The sequence below is a fragment of the Mycteria americana genome, chromosome 5, assembly GCF_035582795.1.
Source record: "Mycteria americana isolate JAX WOST 10 ecotype Jacksonville Zoo and Gardens chromosome 5, USCA_MyAme_1.0, whole genome shotgun sequence".
NCBI lineage: Eukaryota > Metazoa > Chordata > Aves > Ciconiiformes > Ciconiidae > Mycteria > Mycteria americana.
Genome location: NC_134369.1, coordinates 66,312,938 through 66,326,630, shown reverse-complemented (window position 1 = coordinate 66,326,630; position 13,693 = coordinate 66,312,938). Strand labels below are relative to the sequence as shown.

The following is a 13,693-nucleotide window of genomic DNA, read 5'->3' as shown; positions in this document are numbered from 1 at the left end:
CCTTAATCCCCTAGGCAGACAGATACAAAGCAGAGCAATGACCTGACCCCCTTTCTAAATGTCGGGGCTTCCCTCTGTGGCTGGACACATATGCACGTAGAAGGATGCTGGAACAGTCTCTCTGTCTCTCCCAACAGTGGGTACTAGCATTTTCTCTCTTCTCTTTCAGATCGGAGCACAGTGCTATCTGGAGTGCTCAGCCCTCACGCAGAAAGGCCTTAAGACTGTCTTCGATGAGGCAATCCTGACCATTTTCCACCCCAAGAAGAAGAAGAAGCGTTGTGCAAAGTGCCACAGCTGCTGCACCCTTGTGTGAAGTCACTTGGAAAGAAAAACGAGATGAGTTCAATGAAACCAAGCAGGTTAGAAAGGCAATGAAGGTCACATGCAACTGAAATGGGGAACATGACCAGAAAGGGGTCCTTCTTACCCAAATATAGGAGCCCTCCGTTCTGTGAAACCTCCAAGCCGTATCACACTAGGCCAACTCACGTCTATGTGCTTTCCTAACCCTCCAGAGCTGTATGCAGCCTCTTCCCCCTACTGCAGGCTGCACTGAGCCAACAGAAACCAGGATGCCTGCTCCTGCTTGACTCTTCACCTTAGGAATAAGGTGAAGGTGGCGTGTGGAAAAACACAGAACTAAAGGTGGTAAAAGAAACAAGAGAAACTCCATTTGTGGCCTTAAGCAAGAATTGATCAAAATTAGGAATCTACAGTACTTAGGAATCGAATCTGAATTGACTGAAAGCACATGGAGATCTGTAGAAATCTAATATGTAAGATATACCCTATAGGTAGGATGTACTTTAAAATTACTTTTCTTTTATAAGACTCACTAGTTCAGGATATACTTTAGTTTGTTCAAAAGACATGGAAGCAAAAGTGGAGTGATTCCAGTTTGTTTTCACTTAATGGTGACACTTCACAACGTCAGTATGTTGCTGCACCCAAGCTATCAAAATGGATCAACATTTACCTCCAGACTCAAGGAATGTTCTTACAACAAAAAAATGCAAATAACTGTATTTTAACAGGGGAATGTTCAGGCTGAGCCATGTTTCCATAAGCTGGGAAAGGAAGAGTTGTAGCATTAATGTACTGAAACAAAGAAATTATGCCACCAAAGAATATTGCCCTAGACATGAAAAAGCAGCGTGGAAAAATCTCTCTTTCAAACTGAGAACAAGAACGAGACACATTGCCATGGCAACTGAAAATTTACCTTATAGATCAGCTGGATTTCTATATCTCACCCAGCAGATGAAAATAGCACAAACCAAAAAGCCAAAGGTCATACTGACTTCAAGTGCTTTAAGGTGATCCAATTGCCTTAAGATTATTTTTTTATGGAGTATCTCACGTAAAAAAAACTCATCCAAGTGGAGTTGTAAACATGTTGATTTATTGTACTCTCCCTCTTTCCATTCATTACTTCTTTCTTTGCTCCCGTTTTTCCATCTTCATTACTGTGAGTGCTGTTAAGTTGCAGCATGGCTGCAGTCCTCAGGAATGAACTTTCACACGAGTCGCAGATGATGGGCTGCAGCCGACAGCACAGAGACGGGAAGTCCAGACCTTAAGGGAAGGGAAGCTCCCTGTTAGCTCTCTTTGCTGTTGAAGAACGCGTGCCTTTTCACTAAAGCCTCTCCAGGGAGCCTGTACTTTTGCACATCACTGCAATACCGACGCTCAGAGGTGAACTCGAAGGGCGTCTTGTTACTTGCATCTGCCTTCGGGTACCCTGGCAATGCCATGAGACCGTCTTGTTATGGATTTCATTCCCCAAGCAGAAAATCACAGTGCCAGCATATATAGATTTCAAGACCTCTGATGTAACTCCTTGCAAAAGCAGTGTCTGCAGTCAGCATTTCCAGAAGTGCTAGGAGTAAGCAGGTAACAGCAGTGCACCCTCCCAGCCCAGGGACACGTGCCCTGTGCCCCCCCGCACCCCACGCCGGGGCACTGCCAGCCCGCTCCTCTCCAGAAGCACTGTAGCGTGGCTGAGTACACACAGGCAACCAGAAAAACTCTCATGAGTAGTGGTGAATCACAGACCCGGCGTTACTGGGAGCGACTGGCGACTTCAGCAGGACCACGGGAACTGGACCGTCGGTGCAGAGAAGGGAACGAGCACGATGCAGTGCCCAGTCCTGCAGCCATCGAGGCTTATGGATCCAAGCTCCTCCTTTAGCACAAATTCTATTTACCGTGGACACCTACCAGATCTGACACCCCAAAACGTTTCCAATTCTCTCTGACAAATGTGGTCGCACTCGAGGCAAATGCCTTGTTACTGTTACCCAGCAGGCTTTCACTCACCATCTCTTTCCCACTGCACGCAAGCATGGATGAAAACAGAGTTGTGCTAAATCAAAGACAGACAAAAGAAAGATTTCCTCACCGCTGGCATTCTTTGTGCATATTTTATATTTGGTTTTATTGTGTCCCAGCCATTTGCTTCAAATGGACTGGCTGATAAAGCACAGCTCAGAGCGAAGGCAGTGCTGAAGCCTGGTGAAGGAGCTCATGTCGTGCCGCAGAGGCTGCGTTGCCGTCCCCGCGCGTGGCAGTGAGTATTCGCACAGCTGGGACACTGGCAATCAGCCGAACTATAACGTGTAAAGAGATATTAGGGGAGTATGAGGAAAACTAGGAGTGGATTAAATAAATAAATATTTAGGTAATGTTTGTTGGCTTACAACATGACTAGAAGTCCACTGAAACAACAACAAAAAAAGCTTTCAACAGATTTCAGAGAAAATTAGAGCTTCGCTGTGCTGCCATTTACTTCAGTGGAAATAAAATAAGATGATTACTTTGTTTTAGCTCATGTAGGTTGCTTTAGAGCACTAGCCTATATACAAGTCTCTGGTTAAAGTAAGTGAAGTCTGTTTTAGCTGAAGCGCAATGCAAACACTCAGGTTGGAGCTGCCAGATATTCTTAGAGCTTCACAAAATACAGAGGAAATAGAAATCCAGACTGACAGCTGAGCTTATCATAAAATAATGAACACACTGGAAAAGTGCAATATAGCATTCCCGGCATGCATCAGAGAAAGCCACAAATAATCAAATGATATTTTTGTGTGCCACCAAGTATCAGGGGTGTCTATTAATACTAATGGGATGGCATAGGATAGGCATATAAAATCAAAAATCAAATAGGAAGTTGTAGCATTAATGTAACTGCAGTGGTTTGAGGAAAATTAACTAAAAAACATACAGTGGTGTAGAAGCTAAAATGCTACTGTCTTAATGTATTAAACTGCAGCACCCTGCACAAATCATTGCATAGCAGTGAAAGCAGATAGAAAAGTGTTAATATGCATACAAAAAAAGCCATTAAGACTAACCAAGGGTTTATTTGCACTTACAAAACCAAGCACATCAAGTTTGTGAGGCAGTAAAATTTCAAGTTTTTCAAGCTGATTGCGACCAAAGTTTGACATCTGGGAGCTGCAAGGGCAGGAGGGTGGTCACAACCCACTGAGAAATGGCCTCTGCACTCCATTTGTTTTTAATTTCTCTTCCAACAAAAATAAATGTTTTTAAAATAGCCATGGTTAACGCAGGTCCCATAAACGTTATTCCTGTGTTAGGTTATGTAGACACACTTATCCATGCAACGTGGCACGCGCTTACTCAAGGATCTGCCCTGTTACACTATTATTTTGGGGAGGCAGGAATAGCACAGGCCAATAGGCTTTAGAAAGGGATTGTAGGCAGATGTAAGGAGACTCATTGAGTATCTGGCAAGTCATACCTAATACCTTTTCTAAAAGCCAACAGATTGTGTGTGAACAGGCAGCAAAGCTTATTTTCAGAAATATCAAAACACCAGACACAGTGCAAGCACAGGCATAAGGCAACAGATATAAACTTCGAGTTATTTTCAAGCACCATTAGTAACAAGAAAAGAAAATCGATAAAGGATTGCCAGGTGAAAGGAGATGGGTTTTCTCACTGTAAGATGAGCTAGAAATCAGACCCTGATTTCACCTTCAAAGGAACACAGTTAGGAGAGTCGTAAAGGCTGTAAACCATCCTAGGAACCTATTTGACAATGTCCTCTTAATGCAACTGGTGTCAAAACCTTTCCTGACAGAGCTGCCTTTGCTAATAGTCTGCTATCATTTCAAAAGCACTCACAACTTACAAGAAATCTGCTAGATCCTGTAAAACCCATCTCCTTTGGCCTCTTCTGAAACCTTAACGTTCTACCAGGAGTTGTTAACCTGAAGCTTCAGGGTTTCAGAGTTCCCAAAGGGTTTTCATGCAAACTCCTGCAAGGACATATTAGAGATATTAGGTATTAGAGAGATATCTCAAGACATTAGAGAGTTGTTATCACATTAAAACAACCTACAGATGCCTCTGCCCTTCAGAGTGCTGCTAAAACACCAGGCCAGTGGAACTGGGGCAATCCTGTGCTATATCACCACTTCCAGCATGACCTGGAGGAGGTCCCAGAAAGACTTCTACAGTTTGTCCTGTACCTTCCAGAACTCAGAAAAGTTGGGGAGAATGCAGAAAAAAGGCTCTAACCCCATGCAGGTCCACCCAGGAGCATTTGTTCAACCGGCTATAAGTCGCATGTACTTAGAACCTCCAGGAGGGGTGGAGAGCAGTTCTCAAGACGAGCTCCCCCTGGTTGTCCTATGTGCCAAATGCTCCCAGACCTTCTTTCTGTGCCCTGTAAATATCTACTGTTACAGTAGTATGTAGCTTATGAAGAACAACCAAGCTCTTGCCTCGCATTGCCTTGAATTAGTCATGTTGTGAATCTTTCCCTTGACTTCCACACGCGCTGGTCCTGACGCAAATCTTCTTCTTGATGGTGGGAACTGCACAATACATTCCGAGTCCAGCATGACAATCAAAGCAATCATTTCAGCAGCTATCATTGATATTTCTCACCTTTTTTCTCTTTCAAAGCACTGCTTCAGTTCAAAATAAACACAGAATTAAATATAGTGCAGCATCTTAATGTGCAATAAAGTTACTCCAAATACCTTTATTAAGGGACCGGATTTTGGCAGTCTTCCTCATACTGAAGAGCATCCTACTTCACGAGGAATTGTCTCCAACTTCCTCATGTCCAGTCCCAGTGATATGCCTCATGCCAATGAGGGAGGCTGAATATGGCCATTGGTGACCTGCCCTTGTAGTTAACGTATACCAAAATATCTTCCAGCTGCTCTAGCAGCCTGTGTCCCCCAAAACGCAGTGATTTCCCATTCCCCACACGCTGTACAAATCATCTGGTGTTCTGTCATGCTCAGCACTGCAATCTGTCTGGTATCTACCATCTCTAAGGAAGCGTGGTAGAGAAGAACCAAGAAAACAGTCAGGAAAGGAGACAAGCCTTGGGCATGCTGCTACACAAACCAAGCAGGATTCCCCCAGAAACAATCACTGCAACGCAACTCTAGGCAAGTGGCTAAAAACCCACCCCAAGGGTGGGAAAATCACTGTAGCAAACAGAGAGCAACAGGGAACAAACATTTCGCTACTGGTGACTGTCTGTTGACAAGATGTATGGGCTTCACTTCCCATCTACAGCAAGCTGTCGAGATCCCATCCAAGATATTGTCCCAAGACTCCAGAGACCCAGTTTGAGAACCCTTTACAGGAGCTTGGAAAAGGTTGCAGAAGTTTTTGCAAACAATTTCTATTGCTGCCTCCCCTTATCACACCCAACCTCATACACAGCAAGTGATACAGTGGCCAATTACACCAATTATATGTCTCTAGCAGATGTATTTTCACCATGCAAGCTGCCATGTCCTTACAAAAACGTCCCTTTAATCCATACATGAAAGATGCCCGTTTGCTTACATAGCTTGCTTACAGTCCGTGACCTTTTCTGTAGCTTTTTTTCCCATGTGGCACAGCAAATACCTCTTGATTCACCATACTGAAACTTCACCTGGATTAAAAATAAATTGCAATGGCATCAATCTGTCTCAAGCCAGGCTTGTTTAAAAGCACATTTGTCTTCTCCAGCAAAAGCAATCAACATATGCTCATGTTGGCCCAGGGACCGTTTGTTCAATAAACAGGTAGACTGCAGGAATCTGGCTGCACGTGCCTTTCTCCCTGTATTTTCCTTTTCCCTGAAGAGGATTTGTAATGTGTTATATCCTACATAAAAAAAAAACAAATCTGGAAATAACAGAACATTTTCTTGGTTCACAAATCTATAGGACTGGAGGAGCATCTGCTGTGACAGGAGGTGAGCATGGAGCAACCTGCGTCAGATAATTTCTAGACACATTTGAGCTCTACGTAAAAATGAAGACAAATCTCTACTATAAACATTTATTTTCCTCTTAGTGAATAAAGATTGTCTGAAAGCAGGAAAAAGCCTCCCACTGATTTCAGTAGTGGCTTGTGATCTCAGCTGTCTTCACCTATCAAAACAAAACACGAGTAGAAATATTTTTGCATCGAAAAGTCGGGACAAAAACACTGATTAGAAGTAATGATCTACACTTCTGCTGTGGGGGAGAGCTGCAAAATCAGGGCCCAGAGCCACAATTACTCAGTTCGATCCTAAAACTTAAATTTCATTTTAAGATGTTAAGGGGACACCCATAACTAGGATGAAAAAAATCTTCAAATTCTGTTTTCTTTGTTTCAGTTAAAGCTTTCAGAAACATGTGAACAAGAATCTATTTTTTCTGGGCAGTTCCAGGAACCCCACCAGAACGGCAAAAAGAGTCAGAACCTCATTGTAAGAGGAAAATGAGCTCACGAACCCATATATCACAGAGCAACAAGCAAACATCATATGAATTGCTGTCAATGGTGAAAAATCTCTTTAACTTTGAAAATATGTTAACAAAACTAACTTTGAGCATGATCCCCACCCCTTTGCAGAATGTGCAGACCGTAATGCAGTGTTTGGCTGCTGCTTCTAACTATAATTGCAGGGTGGGATGTTCAAAGATGCTGTATGTTGGCTTCCTTTCAATTCTCCTGAAGACAATGGAAAATTTCAATGGGGTCCACACATGACTAATGTGGAAAGCATTTGAGAGTCTTTACGTTTCCTCCTTTTCTGCCCTTTATTGTGGCTGACCAAGCTTTGCGCACACAGATAGACTGAGCCAGGTCCAAGAATCTTTTATACCTTTTGGCTGCTGTTTGTGGACTCCCAAAAGAAGTTAAGCATCTGGAGACTTTGCTGATCTGATCTTTAGCTTGAGCTTTGGAGACTGGATTTGTAACTCCTCGTTTCAACCACTACTGAGGCTGAAGATGAAAATGATTACATTAACAGCATAATATTCCAGACAAATGGATATCTTTGCTGAGTTTGACACTGCACTCATTGCTGTCACCTAATTTCATCTCATCCCATTCAGGATGCCAGATTTAATTTTGCATTTGGTTTTGCCAAAGATCAGTTTGAGCTCTCGCTGATATCAACTCTGGTGAATTTTGACTTTGATCAGAGGTTAATGAATTCGGAGTAAACAGTTGTCACCAGTCTACAGTTTCCAGACCTTCCGACACAACAGCTATTTGTACTGATAACATGTAGAAATTTTTGTCTGATGTCTGTCAAAGTAGTTTGGGTGTAAGCCATATCCATAGTATGACTGGCATATCGTCTCTCCCAACACTTTTCCCCAAAAATAGGCAGCTGCTCTAACTGCATTACAGAACTGGCAGGCACTGAACTGCCTTGTTGGTATGGAGTAAATGAGCCCAAACTTTCCCCATAATATTGTAATGTTGTAAATATTAATTCATTAATAAGCAATAACATAAAGCTATGTGAGAGGGGAAAGACATTGGCAAAGTCTTCTTCACTCATGAGCAGAAGTGATCTAAGGTGGTGAGCCCAGGTTGCCAGGTGGCAAATGCTCCAGAGCGAGGCATGGCATGCTGTCCATGTGCCCCAGCAAGCACGGTGCGAGCCTGGCGAGAGGGCTCGGAGGTGCCTCCGTGGAGTCACTCCGGGATACCTGGGGCTCAGCAGCACCTCGAGACTGGGAGGGCTTCAAAGAAGGCTGCAGAGAGGAGCAGGGAGATGGACCTGACCTGTCCTCGAGTGCAAGGATAACTGAATCCAGTTTAACCTGTTATGATGTTGATGCACTTGTCAGATACAAGCATTTCACTGCAAAGAGATTCTCTGCTCCCCTGAGGACACAAAGACGAGAAAATTTCTTTCCTTTCTTTTTGCATAGTACTTCAGCAACAGTTAAAAGTAACAGTGCAAGGAGTTATTCTAATTGAGTTTGTGAAGCAGATGTAATGACCTCAGCGCAAATCAGGACCTAACACATCATCAGTCAGTTCTTAGCAAGTTAAGAAAAAGAGTCATTTACTTTACTCGATGTGAGCAACTGAATTTTTCTCTCTTAAAAGTTGCTGTGTGCAATATCGCTGGAGTATGGGGCTGGTAAAACCAAAGGATGAGTACTAAAACATTATGTCTGACTTTTGAGTGGTGTATCTTTTTTCAAAGATTAACCTGGTCTTCAGAATTCACATCAAAGCAATAAAATTTCAAACCAAGGAAATTCCGTTTTCCAGCAATTATGTTTTGCATAGTTTAAAAATCATGTAAACGGTATTAGTTTCCTATTTACAGCACATGATTCTGTACTTTTTTGCTTATCCTCTTTTAAACATGTAATTATTGTATATTGTAACTGCACATTAATATCGTCTATTGTACATAGTTTATTTTAACAAAATAAACGTATTACTAAGTATTTTGACAGCATCATTTTGAGAAGATGCGGTGCTGTGTTTATGTTCCCAGATGCTAATCCCATATACCTTGCAGGACGTTTCAGGTAGGAAGAACACACACTAACATATAGAGCTGCTTTTGGATGGTCCTGGAACTGCCTGCACCTTCCAGTGCCGCCTGCAGAAAGTCAAACAGGAGGTGACACCGCAAAGGTTTGCTCATCTCAGGCATAGTCCTCTTGGGAAACTGCTGCTTAACCAAATTCTCTGCAGCCTGGAAACATGGGAAGGTGGAGATGTGAGACCTGCAGGTCTGGCTCCCCGCTGGCACTCAGCCTTCGGCTCGCTCTGGTCCCAGGGTATCCCTCAGTGACTGGCCTGGAGACATTTAGTCTCCCTTCTTCCACCAATATTAAGGTGGTTGGTTGGTTGCTCTTTCAGATAGAACTTCTTTTTTTTTTATTTTAATAAGGGGTTCTTGGCATTACTGTCTGTGGTCTCCACTGCGATATCACAGCATCATAAGAGGATTTTTTCCTTCCTTGAGTGAATATTTAAAGTGTTTTGGAGAGAAGACGGCATGCAGCAGCCTAGCAGGCACTGGAGCTCTTGGTAAAGCAGCTAGGAAAAGCGTTAGCCCGAGCACTAGGAGTTTCGAGGGGAGCTTGTTACTCCCTGACAAACCTAACCCACGGATAACAAAACCCTCCAGCAAACCCTTACTGATGGCAAGGAAGATGATGAACTGTGTAACCTTCAGTCCAGCAGACAGGGCAGGGAGAGTCAGGAGGGAAAGTGAAATGCTTGAAGGGCTGAAGAAGTTACATGAGGAAAGACAGCCCTTAAATGCTGGACTGGAGTCAAGAATATTACTGGCTCCAGTCTTCTGGGGATTCAGTGCGGCGATGTGGATGTTGTTTAAGAAAAAAATAAAAACTTAAACTAAAAAAAAAAAGATAGTGCCTTTGTTACCCAGCTTTTCATGACCATTGGTTTCAAGACCAGAAGCAATCCCATTGCCCAGCTAGTCTGGTCTTCAAATTAAGACTATAAATCCTACCATTCCTGAACAACGCCCCTAATACTGATTGGACTAAAGCAAGTTTTGCCACAGAAAGGCGCTTTTTGTGCTCCTGTAGCTTGTGAACCTCAGGAGGCTTAACCAGCCCCTGCCTGGGGCACTCACTTGCAGAGCAAAGACAAAGGGTGGCAAGGTCTATTCCCAGTAAAAAGGCACTGCAGCCCAAATCCCTGGCTGCTATAAATGGATACGTCCCCAGAGGAGCCAGGACAATTCAAGAGGGCACAGCATGTGGCCTGGAATATGTTTGATTTACCTGCCCCTGGAGTAAGCTGGTATTAGTCACCAGACTTTCCATGGCCAGACTTTGTCCGGGAAGAAGCCGCGTGGAGGACCCGCACTTCTGGGGTTAACAACAAGGTGCTGAATGCATCCTCCAGAGCAGAAACTTCCTAAACTGCCGCCTGCTAAAGCTGGGGGGATATAGCCAGGGAAGGGTACCTCTATACAGCCCTGATGCTTTCACATTTCCCTGAGGATCCGCTGCTGGCTACTGTCAGCAGCAGGATATTGGGCGAGACAGCCCTTGCTCCGACCCAGGGCGGCGGTTCCTATGTTTTCATGTGAGTACAATGACAGCAGGAGGGAGCTGCCTGTCCCGTCCCAAAGAGAAATCCAGTCAATGCAGGAAACACGCGTCCGGGAAGGTTTCCTGCCCTCCCTCTCACTGTAACTCAGGTTTGAAGATGGGGTAAAATACACTGATTTCTGACATGGTCAGAATCAGGTCATGACCAGAAATCATGGTCATGATTTCTGACATCAGTCTGACTGGGCACACCAACTACAGCACAGGGGCAAGGGAAGCTGACCTTCAAGACCCAGTGGATTTTTGCAGCCATCATATAACAGGAAAGTATTGTCAAAACCCAAAGCAGTGCAGGACTGTGACTATTGCTGTGCAGGTTAAAAGAGCAACAACAAACCCGAGAAACTGAGTGCTGTGCAGGATACAGATGTGACCCATCACAAGGGACCTTACAGCCTATACACCCCAAAAGACACCGGGAAGAAAAAAAATCAGCTGCATCATCACTCCCAGTGTCCAGAAGGGAAACTGAGGCATGAAGAAATCCACTGATTTGCTTCTGCTCACCTGACATGTTTATGGCAGAGCCGAGAGCCAAGTACAGTCCCCAAATTGTATAATCATGCCTTCTCCATGTCTGCCCCTTCTCCTTTCTGAGCAGGTGGATGCAACCGCCTCCCTTCTTACAGAAAGCCTTTCACTGCAGCAGGTATTTCAAGCTGGGGCTGCAGAGCTGTCAGTGGTTCAACACCGAGGCTTTGCGAAGGAGCTTCTCTCTGGCCACGCTTTGCTCCCTGCTTTGCAAGTACAATTCTCCCAGGGAAGTCAAGTTCCCCTTATACATTCAGAGGAAAATTTCTTTCCCTTGTTTTTAGGTAGCGAACGTCATGCCAGATTAAATGTGCAGTGGCAAATGACACTTTTAAGAGGTCCACATTGCAGTCGGTGAGGGTTTTTGGTGCTGGTGGTCGGTGTCCAGGTGAAGGGAAAAACCAACGTGCTGCAAAAAAGCAGTAGCGGTTTTCATGGGAGAGATAATACATGAGATGTGACAGCCTCTGTGACAAACACTCCTTGCAAACTTGTGCACCAAACAGAAGGGCTGTTTAACTGCTTTGGACAGGTGGGACGGTGAGATTTAAATCTGTGGCTTTAAGGATCATTAAAATGCCCCCAAGGAGATGAGGGTGGCCTGGGAAGGCACTTCTCATGCTCTGAAATGTGTGGGCTACTTTGACCGCCTGCAGATTCTGAGCAGGACATACCATCCCAGCTGCAGCATAAAGGACGTGAAAGCCAAAAGACCTGGTCGCAAGTATCAAAATTGGTGGGAATTCAACAGAATAAAGACCTAGTAGCGTAAGAACTTCCGGGGAAAAGCCTCAGATTTGCAATTACCAGCAGCAGGAATGAAGTTGGCTCCTTGAAACTCACTGTGGTGTGCCCCACTTGTGGGAACCCAGCAGAGCTGGACAAAGAGGGATGTGCACCAGTCAAATGGGTTGGTGGGCTCTGGTGTTGGCTGTACTTTTGTCACCCACAGCAAATCCACAGCACCTCCATTCACTTTTGCTCTCCTCCTTAAAAGACCAACTAGAAGAGTTAGCTTGGTTTCAGTCAATACGTCCTTCCCACCTTCCTCTTCCGCCTCCCAGTCTGGCTGCTACTGCGTCAGTCAAACCCCTCCTTCGCACCCAGCAGTGCTTCCTTCTGAACACTTGCTGAGGTTTCTCCTGTCTCACCATATCTGGGTACAGCCCATATTTCCTGTTGGCTGCAAAGGAAGGAAATTTGCCACTTTCTAACCCTACTTCTAATCCTGAGATGATAGCACAGCCAGACTCCGTGAGAGAAAGCCAGTGAAGGAAATGACTTCACATCAGCATCGAGGAGACGTTTTGCAGGTGTTCACGGCTCTGGCAAAGAGTTTGTAGGAGCTTATACATATTCTACGTGAGAAACCTCGACACATAAATAAAGAGGGACACATTGCTTTAAATTGCTTTCATGCTACAATTTTGGGGTTTATTAAGGACACAAAATAATTTGCAGGTTTCCCATAATAGTTGTGATGCCAGTTAGAACAGTAACAAGATCAGAGGGACTGTGAGATGCAATTTGAAACAAAACACGAGGACTTTTTTAAAGGGCAGTTAACCTCACCATCAGCAGAAAACTGCTCCTGCTGCTGTTTGACACAGCAGTCCGTGCTCAGAATTACAGAAGGCAGAGCGATAAAATTGCCTCCTTCCTACTCAACCACGGTGCAGCTCTCACAATCCCACAGACAAAAAGATGACAACAACTAATAAATTACAGTTTAAATAAAATCTGTCTGAGTGAGGACGGGACACTTGGGGAAGTTCCAGGCATGCATCCCTGGCAATGAAGGTGACTGCATCCAGAAGACAAGACACTTAACTGGGGGGAAGGCAGGTGCAGCAATTCTCGGCAGCAATTCTCTCCTAATGGCTATCTGAGAAGGTGTCTTTGTTTTGTACGCTCCCGTGAGCCCCTCTCACTTGGCAAATCTTCCTGCTTTCACATAATTTCTCATTTTGTTCAGGGGAGAAACGAGGGATGAACACGGATCTGTCCTCCTCCATGTGGGAACCAGAGGACAAAGGTGCGTAGGAGGCTGTGGTCACCGGGGGCTGTCGCAGCAGCTCCCAGGTGTCCCCTAGTTTGTAAATAGTGGGTCTGAGGAGGTGTGAACCATCCTGTGGCACGTCTGCTCTCTTTCCTGTCCTGGGCTTGTCTCACCCACGTTGACCACGTTACTGGCCACTCCACAGCTTTCCTGCAAGCATGTCTGGCTGCCCCCCAGCTCTGGGCGTCCTCGGAGGAACAGGTCTCCGTGGAGCCGAGCAGCAGAGGGAAGTGTGGGAACACCCTCCGGAGTCCCCTCTTTCCCACCACCTCAGCCAGGGGCTCGCTGAAACCAAACCACGATCGTCGTGTTTTGGCTTGGTCCCTCTAACTCTGGAAGTTGTCAGGAGAGACTCCTTGGGGTCTGCAGATTTTACATGAAGTCAGTTCCCCTCCTATCCCTGGACAAAAGCAGATGGGAAGTGTCGTGGTTTAGCCCCAGCCGGCAGCTAAGCACCACGCAGCCGCTCGCTCGCTCCCCCCCGGTGGGATGGGGGAGAGAATTGGAAGAGCAAAAGTAAGAAAACTCGTGGGTTGAGATAAGAAGAGTTTAATGATTGGAACAAAATAATAGTAATAATAATAATGAATTATAATGAGAAGGAAAACAACGAGAGAGAGAGAGGAACAAAACCCAAGGGAGGGAAAGAAGGGGAAAAAATATTAAAAAAATAAAATAAAAAAAAAAAGGATACAACCGCTCACCACCCGCCGCCCAA

At 44.8% G+C, this 13,693-nt stretch overlaps 1 protein-coding gene across 2 annotated transcripts in view; it reads left to right on the top strand.

Annotated features, from left to right (window-relative positions):
* RHOJ (ras homolog family member J) overlaps positions 1–8,689 on the top strand; it is a 64,802-nt gene extending 56,113 nt beyond the window's left edge. For both annotated transcript variants that reach the window (XM_075503784.1, XM_075503783.1), the window contains one exon: positions 170–8,689. In XM_075503784.1, coding sequence (XP_075359899.1) covers positions 170–316 — 147 coding nt within the window. In that variant the 3' untranslated portion in view covers positions 317–8,689. The remainder of the gene's footprint in view (positions 1–169) is intronic.
* The last annotated feature ends 5,004 nt before the right edge of the window (positions 8,690–13,693 follow it).